Source organism: Drosophila mojavensis, unplaced genomic scaffold (assembly GCF_018153725.1).
Source record: "Drosophila mojavensis isolate 15081-1352.22 unplaced genomic scaffold, ASM1815372v1 contig_36, whole genome shotgun sequence".
In the NCBI taxonomy this organism is placed as follows: Eukaryota; Metazoa; Arthropoda; class Insecta; order Diptera; family Drosophilidae; genus Drosophila; species Drosophila mojavensis.
The window spans coordinates 11,191,698-11,208,987 of record NW_025318858.1 but is presented as its reverse complement, the minus strand read 5'-3'; the positions used below and the strand labels follow the sequence as shown (position 1 = coordinate 11,208,987).

General features: G+C 37.0%; 3 protein-coding genes and 1 long non-coding RNA gene across 13 annotated transcripts in view; 2 read left to right on the top strand and 2 right to left on the bottom strand.

The window, feature by feature from the left end:
- The window catches only part of LOC6576546 (protein FAM102B), a 64,388-nt gene extending 55,379 nt beyond the window's left edge, over nucleotides 1–9,009 (top strand). For 2 of the 6 annotated variants that reach the window (XM_044008625.1, XM_032728689.2), the window contains 3 exons: nucleotides 1,966–3,213; nucleotides 7,994–8,199; nucleotides 8,262–9,009. In XM_044008625.1, coding sequence (XP_043864560.1) covers nucleotides 1,966–3,213; nucleotides 7,994–8,199; nucleotides 8,262–8,380 — 1,573 coding nt within the window. In that variant the 3' untranslated portion in view covers nucleotides 8,381–9,009. Of the gene's footprint in view, nucleotides 1–1,965; nucleotides 3,214–5,839; nucleotides 6,443–7,993; nucleotides 8,200–8,261 lie in introns of all 6 variants that reach the window. The other 4 variants (XM_032728691.2, XM_015165235.3, XM_032728690.2 and 1 more) reach the window with 4 other exon arrangements.
- A 1,344-nt stretch (nucleotides 9,010–10,353) lies between these two features.
- On the bottom strand, nucleotides 10,354–12,040 carry LOC6576545 (probable cytochrome P450 6t1). Its single transcript, XM_002002498.4, has 3 exons — nucleotides 10,787–12,040; nucleotides 10,593–10,733; nucleotides 10,354–10,531 (listed from the first exon to the last, which is right to left on the bottom strand). Exons 1-3 carry the CDS (start codon nucleotides 12,038–12,040, stop codon nucleotides 10,391–10,393), a joined length of 1,536 nt encoding a protein of 511 aa, XP_002002534.1. The 3' UTR covers nucleotides 10,354–10,390.
- Nucleotides 12,041–12,304: 264 nt separating this feature from the next.
- On the top strand, nucleotides 12,305–14,707 carry LOC116803846. Of its 2 annotated transcripts, none has more exons than XR_004363852.2 (3): nucleotides 12,305–12,823; nucleotides 14,196–14,481; nucleotides 14,547–14,707. It is a non-coding gene; the product is annotated as an uncharacterized LOC116803846 (long non-coding RNA). The 2 variants fall into 2 exon arrangements; XR_004363851.2 differs by having other exon boundaries at nucleotides 12,305–12,828.
- A 461-nt stretch (nucleotides 14,708–15,168) lies between these two features.
- LOC6576543 (protein WBSCR14 homolog) overlaps nucleotides 15,169–17,290 on the bottom strand; it is a 34,949-nt gene continuing 32,827 nt past the window's right edge. For all 4 annotated transcript variants that reach the window (XM_032728684.2, XM_032728685.2, XM_032728686.2 and 1 more), the window contains 4 exons: nucleotides 16,558–17,206; nucleotides 16,376–16,499; nucleotides 15,673–15,802; nucleotides 15,169–15,607 (listed from right to left, as the gene is read on the bottom strand). In XM_032728684.2, the coding sequence (XP_032584575.1) occupies nucleotides 15,474–15,607; nucleotides 15,673–15,802; nucleotides 16,376–16,499; nucleotides 16,558–17,206 (1,037 nt within the window). In that variant the 3' untranslated portion in view covers nucleotides 15,169–15,473. The remainder of the gene's footprint in view (nucleotides 15,608–15,672; nucleotides 15,803–16,375; nucleotides 16,500–16,557; nucleotides 17,207–17,290) is intronic.

Here is a 17,290-nt window from a genome sequence, read left to right as displayed (position 1 = left end):
TACACATATACTATTCACCCTAAATGTCTACTAAACAAAATTCTATTGCAAAACAGTATTATTATACAACACTGTTTAACACACACATACACTGTACACAATACATATTTAACTTTCTATCTTATTTTCTTAACTTATTTTGAGTTAGAATATTTTTCTTAGCTAAGTTAGAGTTATATATAGATATAAATATATGACAGCCGCAAGTTTCTAAATGAATACTATATATTGAGTATTATTTAAATACTAGCGCAGTTATACATAGTCTAGGCAAATAATAATTGTTTTTGTATTTCTTTTTATAATTAACTAAATTAGTTTAATATATACAAATATAATAACATATATAATTTATATACTAGGAAAAATATCTCATTGCGTTAAGTTTAAGGTCAAATGCTGACATATATACTGACACACACACACACACACGCTCCCAAACTCCCACTGCCTTGTCTAAACAGGCAGACAAACTGTCGCTGATTCTTAGAATCCAAATAGAAATTTTATTTAGAAAAAACTTATTTTAATTGAATTCAGCGTGCGTCTGTTTGCTTAATGCTCGCGTGCAGCTGCAATTTGTAGAAATTTTGTCGAGCTCACAGAAGAATTATTTACACAGCAAATACTTAAAGGGGAAAAAAAGCCAACTCTGCACAGCTGGTGATTTCATCAGTTGACGTCATGTTGGAGCTCTTCAAAGGTCACAAGTTTGCATCTGCCATTTGCACGGATTTCTTTCCCTTTTTTTTTGCTCCGCTGCATTTTGCACCACATGAACTAGGAAACTAAATAGTTGGAAAACTGTAATGAAAAGTAAAGCAACTAGAAAGTAAGTTGATAAAGTGTTTGAAGAAATGCAGAGTTATTGAGAAGCCTTTGATTGGGAGCAGTACAAAAGTGAAAAATAAACAAGTATGCATTCAAGAGTCGAGGTCAGCTATTTATGTATGCTAGAAGAAGAGATATATAGCCGTTTACCGAATTTCATAGAGAAACATATATTTAAAAACAAAATTACAAAATATTGTTTGCATGTGGATTAACTTATAAAAAGAACTCAAGTAATGAGAATTGAGAATGACTATTTAGTAAAAACTGACGAACTTGAGTAATGATGAGTATAGATGGATGGATGGACGGGCATATAAATTGATTGAAATAAGTTAACATTATAAAAAAAATATCCATCTAAACAAATCTAAGAGGAACTAAAATTAAGTTTGAGAATCAAAAATCTTTTGATAATATTTAGCATAAATAACTGAGAAAATAGAACAGCTCATTCGGTCGAGAAACAGATCAAACAACTAAATTCATATTGATATAGGAAGTGCTTTAATTTAATTAATATTTGAATCAGAATTCCATTTGAATTAATTCTTAGATTGAGTCAATCTTATACTGAACCAAACAAGATCTATAATAAAGATCGATAAATAAATAAAATATTGAATATATGATAAGAACCTGCAGGAATACTATTTGGTCTACGGTGACTTGTCTAGAACACTCACTCCACCTACTCTTCACTCCACCTCATTCACAAAATACATAAAATGGAATTGGTTTCTTAATTGTTTTCATATTCAAAATTTAACACATTTTTAGTTTAGTCTTTATACATAAAAATCAATATTTATGTAGTTTATATAATAATATATAATGGAAGTTGCGGGCTTTTTTAATCCGGTTTTTATAGTAGCTTTTACTTTAAATACCCCTTTTTAAATTTAGTTAATTATTTGTTTGCTTTTGGCTAATTTTGTTTAACACATTTTTCGTTTTCTTCTTCTTTTATAACCAACATATGTAATGTATATAATTTGAATATATAAACGGGTAAATGGCCAACTAACCAACTGTAAAACTATATAAAATACATTAACACTCATCTATATAAAAAAAAAAAAATAACAAAAACAAATGTATTTCTACGTACGTCGAAAAAAAAACATACCTCAGTCGTTTTAGAAAATCCGTTTCTCTACTTAATAGGCTCAATCAGAGAGCTATAAATGCCATGAAATTGAATATACACAAAGGGGAGCAACCACAGCCCCAGGGACTGGGCTTGGGCCTGGGACTGCGCCTGGGTCTGGTGCAGGAAGATCAAGTCGGTCCAGAGAGCAAGCCGCAGGCAGCTGTCAGCCTACTCAGCACCACCATCGAATATGAAAGCGAAGAGCTGCTCTACCAAACACCGAATGCCACACTGAATCCCGGCGACCAGCAGCAGCATCAGTTGTCTGGCTTTGAGGATTTTCTCACGCCCATGGCAGAGATGCCGCTGCCATCGTTGTTGCAGGCGACGCAGTATTATGATAGCGCCGAGACGACCAGTGAATCGGACGAATACGCCCCAGAGGATTCAGGCGATAATGATTCGGGCTTGGAGGAGAACTATCATACGCCGCGCGTGGCCAAAATCAAGTCCATGGAGAATCTGTCCATACTTGAAATGGAATTCCACAAGGCCTCCATGGAGCTAGATCGCAATTCACCACGGCGTCTCAAACAGCTGGCCGAACGTGCACAAATACCGAAAATGAAATCGCTAAATAATCTGTGCTTCGACGACTACTCGGAGGAAACGGTGCGTAAGGAATTTGAACGCATACGCGATCAATCGCTGGAGGAGCGTCTGCGTGTCCAACAGCACAATCATCACCACCAGCATCATCTGTACATGCACAGCTATAATCTGCGCAAGAATTCGACCACCTCGAATAGTTCGTCGGGCAAACTGTTTGTCAAGCATCAGACGCACCATCAGCATCAATCGAAGGTGGGCAATGCCAAGTTCATTGGGCAGGATGGCGGCCAGGAGAGTCCAGCGACGCCGTCGCATTATCCCATACAGAAGATGCGCTCGATGGGCACCATACCCGATGTCGTCAGCGAACGCATCGAAGCTGATCCATTTCTGACGCCCACCAGCGAGCGGCGGCCCAGCTTCAATCGGCTCATACAGTCGGCGGATAAGCCAGCGCTGGGTAACAGCTATGTGAATCGTTTGCTTACCTACGATGTGGTCGATTCCCCGGCTGATAATTTCGCAGATGGTGCCTCATTCATGTCACGGACGCCGTTTGAGCGCGCCTATCGTCGCAGCATGCTCCAGGGCACATCGTCCACGCCGCTGACCACACAGGAACCCATCCATCATTTGGTTCGGCCACATTCCACAAATGCTGCCTACGAGCTCATGAGGTGCGTCGCGTCCTTTATCCCTTACTAAGCATTTATCTAGTTGAACAGCGAATCGTTACTCGTTAAGCTTTACTCGTTCAGCCCGACACTATGTATTCAACTAGTTCGACAGCATACTCGCTACTAGTTAAGCCTTGCTCGTTACTCGTTGAGCTTTACTCATTACTCGTTTGCTTGTTAACGTTTTGGTCTTAGACAGTTGTTCATTGCTCCTAAAAAAGCTTCATATTTACCTACTTTACCGCCTTATTGTTAGTCATTTTCGTTAAGCTGTACTCGGCTGACTTGCTCAGCTATTCGCCAAAATGAAACTAGTTAAGCAGCGAATGTTACTCTTCTCGCTTTACTTCTTGCTTGGTAACTTTATTCCTTACTCGTTTCAGTTTGGCGTTAAAATTGATCAGCGAAAACATTCAAAATGAACATATACAATTATCTCAGCAGCAAATCGTTACTCGTTACACATTAAGCTTTATTCCTTACATATTAAACTGTCAGAGCGCTGACTCATTTTGTCGTTAGTCTGTTGTTCCATTGATCTACAAATACATTCAAATTAAATATATATATATTTGGCTCAACAACGGCATTTCACTCGTTACTCGTTCAGCTTTGTTCTTTGCTTGCAGAGCCGGACTCACTTCAGTTCGATAACAAATTAAACTAAAATACTCTAGTTTGTTACTCGTTACTCGTTGGGTCTGACTCGTTGACAATTAGTTGATGTCCTGATACCTGTTGAAAACGCTTAAACTCGTATCATTTAATGCACTTTCATTTGTTTTGTTGATATTATGTTATTGTTCTTGTTTTTGTTTATATTTTGGTTCCGTTCTGTTTTGTTCACGTTCCTGTTCCTTTATTGATTTTATACTAATCATTACCCCAAACCGGGTTACAACTAAGTTAGATATAAGCTAATCTTATATAACTCTTTACAATGTAATTATTATTGCCTTATCCCTTGGGTCGTATCACTGGGACTGGTCACCCTATTGTACAGTCAACTTTAGCTACTGGTGCTTCTACAGTTACTAAGCACTTATTTTAATTGAGGCCTATTAATTACGTTTTAATTATAAACTTAACAGAATTTCGTCTACAACTTAATTTATTTTTGTTTTTTAATTGAAATAGAAATTTTTCTTAAGAGTTTACACTGTTACGCCTTCAATTTTCATTTACCCTCGCTAATCAAACAACGTTAATTCAGTTTATATTTGTCCCTCGTCCGTTGCCACAAACGCTACGTCTCTACTTATAACTTGTCCATTTCGGGGTCAACAATGATTGAAACTGGGTCAAGGACTCGTCCCCCTGTCTGTCAACTTTTTAGTCGGACATCTAAACTTTAACCTTAACCTCCATCTAGCTGGGAGAAGAAACAGGCTTTTTGCTTGCTATTTTCATTAAATTTATAATAGCTTAAAAGCACTTACTCATTGACATTTGCTTATGGTGTTTAGAGTGCCATAAATTTATTAGGCGCCAGGTAACAAGTCAGATTGAAGATGAGAGTGCAAGTAAAGTCAAGCCTGTTAGAGGTCAGTGTTTGCGTCTGAATTATAGCGAAAATTTTCAAGTGTGAGATATATAATTTGTATTACAATTAAATAAGATTTGAGAATAATTATTTAATGTTATTCAACCTTCGGCTTGGTTTGGGGTATATAAAGGGAATTCAAAGCTAGAAAGAGTTGAGAAATTTCATAATATAAATCTGAACCTCATTTTTTACAAAATATTAAACAATTTAATTTAAAAAATGGATATGTTTTAAATTATATTAATTAAATTTTAAAATATATACATACATACATAAAAAAAAAAAAAAAAATTATAGATATATATACAGATATATAAATGTTATAATAATAATAATAAAAATTAACAGCAGTAAAATAATAATTAAAAAATAGTAGTAATAACAAAAATAAATAAAAATACTTAAAATTATATTATTAGTTATATATGGAATTATATATAAAAGTTAACTTGGTATATAATACATAATGACTAAAAAAAAATAAGTATTTATAAATTCAGATTTAAAAATTATATTACACCTGAACAAATTATAAAAGGGAAAAAAATATAACCAGTTATTGATAGGATAGGAGCTCAGAGTACTTTTAACTATTACCAATTTGTGTTTCTTTTCATTTTTTTAAATGTTCATCTTATTATGTATATTTAATTTAAATATTATTTGAAACACGGAAACACCCACACACTGCTACACACACTAAAGTTACACAGATAATCAAAAGCTTATCTAACATTGATATAATAAATTCTCTTAAATGAGTTAATAACTTAACATAAATCCAAAATTCAAATGCTTCTTGAGTTAAGCTAGACGTGTTTGCTGAATATATACTATATAAATATACTAATATCAGATATTTAAATATATTTATGAATATATGATGTACTTTAAGTATTTTCTACTATTACTCATCCATTTTATTGTGCATATTTTGCAAATGTTTTTTTTTTTTCCTTTGTCTTCTCCCATATATAAATTTATATATCTATATATATGAAAACATAACGCTTTGATCTGTAACTGTGTCTATGAATTAATCAAACAAAACAACAACAAAAAACAACGCGCAACATGCAGAAGCTTCAGCGGTGTGCCACGTCGCCTCTTTGACAGCGGCGGCAACAACAATTGCAACAGCAGCGCCAACAACAGCAGCGGCGGCAATCGACAGCCCACAGCGGTGTCGGCGGCGGCAGCAGCAGCAGCAGCTGCTGCAGCTGGAGCTGGAGGCGGAGCATCGGGAGGATCCTATGGCTATGCACTGGGCAGCAGCTGCTCGCCGTGCGGCACTTTAGCCAGCATCCATTCAAATCACTCGGCCTCCTCGTCGAACGGCAGCAACAGCAGCAGCAGCGGTGCCCTCATCACCTTTCAGTGCAATCCGGATACTGTGGATGGACCGTCACAGCAGACGCTGATTGGCTCACCGAATGGGCATGCCAATAGTCCAAGGATTGGCAATGTCATGTCGGGAGATGCGCTCAGCTCGCTGGCAGCCAGTCCCACAGATGCGTGCAGCATACGTTCCAATCCATCGGCTGCATCGCTGCTGCTCTCCACATCGGCTGCGGCAGCGGAGGCATCGGCTCTAGCCTCGGCGACCACGATGTCTGTCTCGGGCGCAACGCTCTCTCCGCTGGCCACCACACAGATCATCCGTCGGCCCAGCATCACAATGATGTGGGTTCTCAATTTATCCGCACAGCGAACTTTAATACTTAGTTGCCTGCCTCTCTTTGTTTCTTTGTATCAATTTGTTAGATCCTTAAGTTATGCTACCTTGTTGTTGTGCTCGTAACTCGTTGTCATGTAATTTTGTCTATAAACTATAAATTATATACACTTTTTAGAGCTGGGAAATTATTAGCAGCGATTTTTTATATATAGGCAGCAGATTTTGTCTGTCCGTTGCAGAAACATAAATGTTTCTAGCTATTTGAGAGTTGTAAGAGCTGCATTGAGCTAAGAGTGGTTTAAGATTAATAATAAAAATGTGTAAAAATGTGTTAGTCAACAATTGCTGAGCGAAAGAATTAGAGATATGTATTTATTTTCCTGATATTTGGTTCATGGGGAGATATTAGAGTTTGTCTTTTTCAACAAATAAGTTTATTTTTTAATTATTGTATGTGTAACACTAAAAGGATAGAAAAATATCTTCATTTTTTAACCATGTGGGGAAAATAATTCTATTTTTCCACTCAAATTATGATTATTTATTATCCTAATTCTAGTTATAAATTTGGAAATATTTTTTATTTTCATACCTATTTTAATGTTGTTTATATAAATTTAATTAAAAATTCAAAAGGAATAATTTTTCATATTTCAAAATATCAATATACATATTAAGTTACTTTATATATTATTGCTTACCGTTCTCTTAAAAAAAAAAATATTTTTTTTAATATGTATTTTTTTTTTTTTTTTAATATGATTAATCAAATTTTATATATATTTTTATAACTTGGTTTCATGTTTTGTTTATACATACATGAAATGTACAAAAGAAGGAAGAAAATTGGAACAGACGTTAGTTTTTAGCAAACAAATTAATATAAAATAAATAAAAGTTTAGTCCACTCCAAAGTCTGGTAAATAATAAATATGAATCGAAATATATATAATACAACAACTATCAGCATGTTTTGTATTAAAGTATTCTAGATTATTATTATTATTATTATTATTTAATCCAGTTCTTATATAAATGTCCTATTTGTAAACAACATAATAATTTGTTAATCCAAATACTTGTGTGTAAAATTATGAGTCTTACAATGACAAAAAATTGTTTGTAAACATATTTTTTATTTTATTTCATATTATGTGAAACATGTAATATTTATATATTTATTGCTAAGTTTTATTTTTACTGTGCAGCTTCGAGTTTTTAATTATCAGCGCTTGCTTGTTTTCATATTGCACCAGATTTTTAAAGAATATTGTATTCAAATACTTTTAAGCCAAGTATATATAAGCACACACACACAGACACACATTCATATGTTTTTTGCATGGCATGGCCAGATTTGATAGCCCCATTCAATTGTACTGGTCCGTTGTCTTGCCTAAGTCCCAATATTGTAACTCGCTGCTTATTCACAATTTTGAAACTAAACAGGGCGCACCGCGTTTATATATATAATTTATTATTTAGCTTATATTACTATCTATGTATATTCTACTCTATATATGTATTTAATTGTATTGTCCTTTTTGGCTTCACAGGAATCCCAGTTCCGGCTCGTTAGTTATAAGTGAAACAGGATCTCTAGATCGCACGAAAACCAGCGGTGAGAAACGCAAAAAGGGCGCCCTCGATGATGGGCCACGCGTTTCGGATCGTGTCGAAGAGACACGCGTCAACCCCAATTCGTTAATAGATGAGATTTTAAAGGATACCAAACTAGATCAGCTAGGCGAATCCGCCGAGAGTGAGTAGAATTTAATATCCGATTAGTATCTAAATTAATGACACACTCTCTCTCTGTTTTAGCATCTGGATTACAGCTCTATATAGCACGCGATGGCACCGCCTCGCTTGGAGGGCATGAAGTCAAGTCAAATGTGAGGGCGGGTGCCTTTAAGCAGGTGGTCATGCAGGATCGAAGATAGTAGCAGTTCCACGATTCTAATGTGTGTGTTTCGTAAAATGTATTAAGAAGACTAAAACAAAACAAAAAAAACCCACAACAACAACAACAGATTTAAATACAAGTATAGTGAGAAAAAAAAAGAAACAAACAAAAGAGTTAATGTAATGATTTAATTTTTACATGATATTTACTAGCAAGCTAAAAGTGAGAGTATATATACACTACATATATATATAAACAATATATTTAAATGTATGTCATGTCAAAAGTACACTACTACTAAATGTAACTAGCTATATATACATATATATGTATGCGTATATACCGTTATGTGTAATAATGAATGTGTGTATTAAGCGTTAGTTACACAAAACTAATGTAAACAAATACAAAATAAAAGCAACAGCCTAAGCATCATGTTAATTAGCAGCGCTCTCACTTATGTTAATTAACATTTTGTCGCTGTTAGCGCTTCTGGAAGTGTTTTGGACCTTTTTAAGAAATACAAACATTTGGCATACATAAATTTTACAATAATTTTGTATTTGCACATTTTATTTATTTTTATTGCCTTGCTTAACTCTCTTAATTACGAGCCTCCAACACACTTCCAAAGTCAAAGTAAAGCAACTAAGCAAAAAAAAAAAATTAACAAAAATTTTATTGTATATTGTGTGAAGAAGAGAAAAACCAAATATAAAAGAAATTTTCAAACTTTCAAATTAACCACTTAAATGCTTGCACTTTGAATGTTAATAGAAATTTAAAATATTGTTAGAAAAAATTCGAAATTTCAACAAAATACAAAAACAATATTTAATTTATTGCTTCCAATAAAAAAAAAAAAAAAAAACAACTCAAATACAGAAAATCAAAAGCTGTCATTGCAACAAAACAAAATGCAAATTTGCTTGCCACACACACATACATATATATAATTATACATATATACAAATGATAAGGAGTTGAAATTAAAAAACCGAAAATACAACCTTCCGCTATATATACATACATATGCCATAATAAATGCTGCTTCCTTTTGAAAACTGCTAAAATATATTGAAAAAAAAAATAAAATAAAAATATATACAAAAATAGTAAACATAATTCTGATGAATTTAAATCACAAAATTTGTTTGCGTAGCAGTTGAAAATTCACAAAGTATATTAATGCATACTTTTTTTTTACAATTTCAACGCAACAGTAAACTTTGCATTTTGCGTCTTGCTTTTGAAACAAAAATTTTTATTGAATTGAAAAATCAACAATTTTTATTCAATTTCGATTCTCCGCAACAAAAGAAAAGTGAAAACGTTTATGTATAAAAATAAAATACAAATACAAATACAATTTTGTGTTAATATATTATATTTATGTATAATTCAAATGAGAAAAAACAAAATGCAATTAGTTGTTAGCTTAGCTCTTAGTTCATTCATAATGAGTGTGTAAAATTGCTTTAGTTATGTTTTTGATAATTTGTAAAAAGTGAAAATATATAAGCCAGGTAGCTCGAGAGCTAGTTTTTTAAATTGTATATGATAAATAAATATAAATAAAAGAAGGAAAACAAGAAAAACAAATAGACACAACATATTTATGGTTGATTGTCAAGCTATCCAAATATTGTCGGTAACATTTAATATATGGCTAAAAGTCGCAGTCATAAAACTGTGTTTCTTTACCCAAACTGAAAAATTCAATTTCTTTGCCTTAGTTCAATTTCATTTTCTTATCAATGCACTTCATTTAAGACTTCAATTACATATACTGATAAGCCCGCCAATAAATGCAGTCTATAGTCTAAATGGTAGATTAGCCATATTTATTATGGCCAACAATATTTGGTTAGCCCAACTGACAAATTTTGTGAACATTTTTGAGCTGATCTTAGGCTAAAAACAAACAAGAAAAATTAAAAAAAAAAATACATTAAATAAAAATATGTGAAAAACAATTACCCTAATAAAGTGAAAATTCAAAAATAAAAATATAGAAAAAAGTAAATTTATTGTTTAGCTCCTCTTTTCATAGCGGTTCGTGGATGAAGCGTAAATAGGTGCCGCCCGCAGCTGTCAGGACAAAGGATTTCGCATCGAACTTCATTTCCGGCAGTGTCCGCGGACAACTCTCCACGCGATAGTTCTTCAGTATGTAAAACAGACCCACCTGTTGATTTAAAAAATAGGTAAGTTCATGTGAATATGAAATGAAACCGAACTAAGCCCACCTTGATCTCCAGCAGGCCAAGCATGGTGCCCAGACAGCCACGCGGACCAGCGCCAAAGGGCAAATACGTCATGGGCTGATGCTGGGCTCGCTGCTCCGGCGCAAAACGCTCCGGATCAAATTTCAGCGGTTGCGGCCAATACTGCAAAAGCCAGCGCTTTAAATAATGCTTAAGCTCAACTGTTGCCCTCTCACCTGCTCATCGCGATGCAGTCCCAGCACAGAGATGTAGACGGGCGTGCCTGGTGGCAAGCGCAGGGGTTTGCCTCTACCCCAAGCGGACAAATCGTAGCCCGCCTTGGCGTTACAGCAACGATCCAGAAATGCTGTGGGCGGATACAAACGCAAGACCTCGTCCACCACCTGCCGCAAATAGGGCAAACCGCTGAGCGTCTCATAGTCTAGGTGGCCAGAGACGCAGCCCAGCAGCGCCGCTGCCAACTCTTGCCGAAGACGCTGCTGTATGGCCGGCTGGCGGGCCAGCTCGTAAAGTGCGAAGGTTATGGTCGAGGAGGAGGTGTCGAAGCCGGCCAGCAGCAGGAATGCCGCCTGGGCCACATAGAAGTCACGTCGATGCACTACGCTCTCCGGCGGCTGGTTGCGCTGCAGCTGCAGGAATATGTCAATCAGATCGTGACGCTGCTCGCCACTAGCCGCCCGCTGCTCCATCACCCAGTTCATAGACTTGCGCATGAAGCGTTCGTACTCCTCCGAATAGAGATGTGTGCGTAGTTGGCGCGAGCAGCGAGGGAAGAAGAACATGGTAAAGAGATGCAAGAGGCGCTTCGGCCGCGGTTCATTCACCTCGATGCACATGCGGCGAAACTCGGCGTCCGGCTGCTGCAGGCAGTTGGCATCCAGCCCAAAAGCCAACGAAGCAATTATATCCGTGCTGAAGAGCGCGCTCAACTGCTTCACTTCCAGCTCGAATGCGGTCGCCAATGAGCCCGATGCTGCCAACTGCCTGGCCATATGCTGCTCCAACTGCTGGCCAATCTGCTGCAGCAGTCCGAACATGTTTCGCACTTTGCCCGCAGCAAAGAAGGGCGCAAATATCTTGTGCGTCTCGCGCCACATTTCGTACTTGGAGAAGAACAGATTCTGGGAGCCCATCGTGTCGCCGATGGCGTCTGTAGTCTCGAAACGACTCGAGAACTGCGCAAAGTCCTCGACGAGAATGCGCTTGATTAGCGCCGGCTCACGCAGCAGCAGCGCATGGTTGTGCAGCACATGGATGCCCACATAGGCCTCACCTTTGGCAGCGGCGCTCTCGTACAGCTCGCGAAACTGATCGCCAAAGCAACAGCAGCCGCGCAGCAGGCGCCAGACATTGCCCACAAAGGGCGTGGCGGGCGTTTGAGGTACGCCCAGGCGCTGCCAGTAACCGAAGTGCCAGCGCTGCCAGATCCAGGCGAGCAGCAGCAGTAGCAACAGCCCTAAGATGAACATTCCGCAACAATCAAGAGTCAACTGAACTAGCTAAATTGCCCTGTGTGCAATATAAATGCACTTGAAATGTAACTGCAGTGCGAGAGCAGGAGCGAGAGAGAGCGAGAGAGATGAGCAGACACACAGATACATATGTAGATAGAGGGAGAGAGATAGAGTGATTAACAGATAAGAGCCTATTCACTTTGCACTCCATTTTCGCATTGTCTTCCTCTCTCATTTTTCTGTTCTAATTACATTGAGTACATACATATGTACATACGCATGCACAGCCGACAGCCGTGAGACTGAAATTATGAATGACATGCATTTTTATAAATCTTTTGCGTAAGCAAATAACTTATTCGATGAATATCTTCATGTAAGTTGAATACGACATTTTTGTCGGCTGTGCAAAAACAGTAAAATTCACAAAAGACGCAGAGCGCAGTGGATCATAGTTGATAGTTAAGCTAAATGTTGTTGTGGATGCCAAGCTCAATGTTTTTATAACAGTTCGGCTCGGCTATTGAGTTTTTAGCACTATTTTGTGAGAGCGGGAGGGCTGATAAAGATGTATGCCAATTGTTTTTGCATTTGTGTTGATGTATGTATGTGTAAGCGTGAGAAGCATTTATAATAAATGATTTCATTTGTATTAGTATTTAAATGAATGCCGACTTTGCAAAGGCTGTCTACAATTCCCTGAACTTAGTTGTTCGCTGAGTTTCTCTCACAATGGTTTGTTCCGTTTGTTGTCTGAACTGATAGGAGCTGATAGGAATACAAATAAAAAAACAAAATGTAATGTATGTGTATTAATATTTGTTAATAATGTATATATGTCGTTCGACATGTACAAATAGAGATTTTTATCTAAGTAATCGAATATAAAATTAATTAAACTCTTTAACAGTGTTTTTTAATGCCTGCTGGAAATTTTTAATAAATATTCAGTAAACACCCACATATTAATAAATACATAAGTAGAGCTAAAGCTCTCTCCTAACCGTTAAGCCTGATTTGAAAGGTGCACACACACATACATATGTACACGACTGCAGTTTGAATTTTGAGAGCGAGAACACTTAGAAAATCCACAAGTAAGTGAGCAGAAGGTGTAAGACGTCGCTTGATTCATAATTGAGCAGGTGCTGCTGAGCGCATTAATGGAATGACTGCTGAAAGCTTTCTTCAATGCTTCATAATTGCACATAGACTAATATGTAGCACAGTTTGTTGTGCGATTCACAATGAGCAATAACAAATGAGCAAATAGACGAATAAGGTGACGTTTGGATCAATGAGGTGCAGTAATGTTAATTGAGCGCCGATTGATTTAATGTTATATTGCAGTTGTTCGCTAATTTTGCTTTGATTATATGAAATTTCAAATTTGTAAAAATATAGATCAGATGTAAAGTTATATAATTATTTATTAATAAAAATATTGATATATATATATATATATATATTTATTTATTTTTGTTTGTTGTTATTTGAATTGAATTTTATATGGTCTGTAAAATGTATAATTATTTTATCAGCTTATCAATAATGTTAAGTGGATTCTAACATTTATGTGTAATGCAATTATAGTCTTGGTAAATATAATGCTTCGAATCCCGACAAAATACAAATTGAAAATGTCTGATGCCTCCTCTGTGACCTGCAGCTTTATGTGAGCTTAGCAACGTAATTTAACAGCCGCTGAGCGAACGACTTAAAGCAACTCAAATTAAATGCTCTCTCCATTAACAGCAAGCTTAGGTTCCACTCTGTTAGTTAACATAGCAATCTTGCTTAACATATTTTACGCTGCTCCTCACTTCTGTTCGCCTGGTATTTCAGTCCGATTTTCGGGCAGATTCGAGACCAAATCGGATTTACCGAGCGCCGTCTGTCGCCCTCCCGACTCTTTCGTTTCGCTGGTAACGATGACTTTTTAATTAATCTGATTGGAAATGACTGTAAATGACTGATGACCCCATTAAGATAAAGAGTAAAAAAAAATTTGTTTTTTTTTTTCAATTTATTAATTTATTTATTTTTCTTAATATTATTTTATCCAATGTAATTTATAATGAAAATAAGTTAAACAGGAAAACAAATAAAGCACTTCTTGTGGGCTTTTTTGTTCAAAGGCAATTCTAAATTTTTGTCCACCGTTCTACAGCTTTCAAGGAAATTCCGTCCGGAAATTTCAGAACAAGTCTAGCTTTTGGAGGTAATGTTCCAACCTGACACAAAATCCGGGTTTCTACCGTTTCGAAAAGTTTGAGAGAACTATGAAGGACTATCAAACTGGGTTTGGGAGAGTATTCTGGAGACGCAGGCGATGCAATGGTCCATCATCTAAATATGCGATTCTCAACATCCGATGCGGATCACGATAATTGGGGAACTTGAAACTGCGCAGAATGGTTGCATTCTGGATGGTGGTTCGACAAATGCAGTGAATGGTAACGAAATGAATTTAAACACCCATCTCCAAGAGTAAATGACTTGTTCTTTCTCCTATTTTCAGTAATTTGAATGGAATTTACAGACCAGAACATCACATGTACGAACAGTGGGGCGTAAATTGGTTTAGCTGGACAAACAACTCACTTAATTTCGCCCAAATGATGATAAGACCAAAAGAATAGCTATAGTAAAGCGAATATAATATTATTGCAATGTTGATAACTAAGCTAACGTAGCGATTTTCATATTTCTTTTGTATTATTCATGTAATCTAACTAATAATAAAGGATTGCTTTAAATAATAAAATTTGTTTAGCTTATTTCACAATTTAAATATCATTATCAGAATTAACATTTTTAACTCACAATATCGACGATTCCGATATTAGTGAAAATATTTTATATATATATTATATTTAAATATATAGCTATATAAACACTTATTTGAAACTGGTACCGCAATACTTGATGCTGATGATTGTCTAACTTAGAGATATTACAATCCTGTCCTATTCCGAAACGAATCCATTTTCAATGTTGATACCATTTTACCAATACAGCTACAATAATTACCTTCCTCTCTAATATACAAGAAAAGCAGTCACTTTAAATGCCAAAGGCTCAGCTTAGGTTCCTCTAAGTAGCTTCGCGCCTGTGGATTTTGGAATAATGCACTCATAATATTTTTGAAAAAATTGTAAAATCGTTTATTTTACACTTAAGTCATAGAATTTTAGGCACTACACGCTGCTTAGCCTAGCGCCAGCTGTCGATGCAGCTAAGGCTGCATCTACATCTGCTGGTGGCTGATGGTGCATCTGTTTCATGCACACATATACAATGAATCTGCCCCAGCACGAGGCATTTTGTACAATTTTTAGCTGCTGACTGTGGAACGTGGCTGCCCCCAGCAGGACGAACATTTTGCATTGACATTGGACTTGTTGTAGCAATTGGGTTAAATTCATATCACGAGCAGCAACAACGGTTAGGAGCCATGCAGATTGGGATGCTGTCCGCTGGTATTGTGCAGAGCCTTCGCCACTTCCTCCTGCAAGGTACTGGGTGGATCCGACACAATATCTGTGTGCATCGATAGGTACTTTAATTTGTTCGTAACAGCTGAAAGTCAGAAATAGAAGTTAAGAAATACTTTCTTTCTTGTTTTTGTAATAAGATATACTCACCAGGTCGCAGATCTATGAGCGAACAGTGCTGATCCACCCAGAGGAAAGCGGTGCGACGCAGCTCATCCAAACTGGCGCTGGAAACGGTCGAGGTGTAAGAGGCCAACAAAGGTTCCAGAATGAGACCCAGCTAAAAAGTAAAATGTGTTTTAAATATCAATTTAACAATTTGAGAAATATTTGTTGTTATGCAGACCTATACATCATAAAAGGTGTGTGTAAGATATTGAAAACAAAGATTTTATCGATTGCAAAGCAATGATAAAACCGCCTAGAATATTATCTTTTTTTTTTTTTTATAAACCCGAGTACGTATTGAAAATTTCAAGTCTCTAAACCTCGTGGTTTACGTGAACAGACTCAGAAGGACAAGTAGATAAGTAGTACCCTCAACAGTCTCATAAATTTGCTTAAATTAGTATAAATGGTGTACCTTAAAAAATACATGCAAAATATCTTTGTATTATTATTTTCAATTATAAACATATTCGTTTAAAAAGTAGTCTAATACTCCTCCATTATGATTTCTAGTGCCACTCAAGACTAATTGTAAAATCAAAATACCAGCTGTAAAATCTCAAATGTGTTTAGAGTGCCTTAAATCTACAAAAACAATTTGAGTAGCACAATGAATATACTGTTCTATTATAAACCTATTCCTTATCCTTCCTTATATGCATGACGCCCTCTCATTCCCACTTACAATCCAAAACTTCCAATCGATCATCGTGTGGTACCGCACATGGAACTCATATAGCTGCCGCACATTCTCCGTGCCCTGCCGCGTCACAGGCGCTCCATTCGCCGGCAGCACCGAGTGCAGGTGCCTATAAATAGAAAATACTCCAATTAGCCAAGTTAAGTAAGTGAAATGTGTCGACCTACATCAGGGAGTTATTCAGTGCATCGCGCTCCATGCGCAACGCTTCGATTTTATCCTTGAGCACGTTGCGCTCCTGCCGTAGCTGTTTGATGTGATCGGCGCCCTTTTGCAGCATCGCCGCCTTGCTCAGCTTGGCATTGGGGTTCTGCTGCAGCTGCGGGATGAGCGCGTGCAGTGTATCGAAGCCATTTTTGATGTTATAGCGCCGCTTCTGCTCGGCATGAATGTGGCCGGCGCGACGTTGCGTATCTCGCGGCTGATACTTCAGGCTGGTCGTCGGCGACAGCGGCGAGTCTTGCGAATCGTGGAACGGCGAGTCCGGCGATAGGCTCAAATTACTACCCAGACTATTGCCCCCCTGGCCACCAAAGCTGAGCATCTTCGCCATGGGCGGACTGTGCAGTGCAGGCGCAGCAATCGACAGCGGCAACGAGGCGGACTTCTTTGGTGAATGTTGTTGCGCTGGCACCGGCACAGACATTGGCGATGTTGCTGCATTGTTCACATATAGCGTTTGCTGTTGCTGTTGCTGCTGCTGCTGGTTGTTGTTGTTGTTGTTGTTACTGCTGCTGTTGCTGTTGCTAACTATGGCATTGGTGGAAGAATTGGACTGTTGCGTTTTACTGGCCACGGCTGCCTGCAAGCGTGTATCTGGTGAGAGAAGAGAAAAGATATTTCGAAATTTAGCTTTAGAGAGTATATAAGTCTGTAATGAAGAATAATATATAAATAAAT

Bases quoted from the DNA above. Each gene is read 5' to 3' on its own strand.
- LOC6576545 (XM_002002498.4), bottom strand. From the start codon at position 12,040: ATGTTCATCTTAGGGCTGTTGCTACTGCTGCTGCTCGCCTGGATCTGG. The intron at 10,734-10,786 runs GTGAGAGGGCAA...TGGCTTTTGCAG, and splicing joins GACTGCATCGCGATGAGCAG to TATTGGCCGCAACCGCTGAA. The intron at 10,532-10,592 runs GTGGGCTTAGTT...TTAAATCAACAG, and splicing joins TTGGCCTGCTGGAGATCAAG to GTGGGTCTGTTTTACATACT.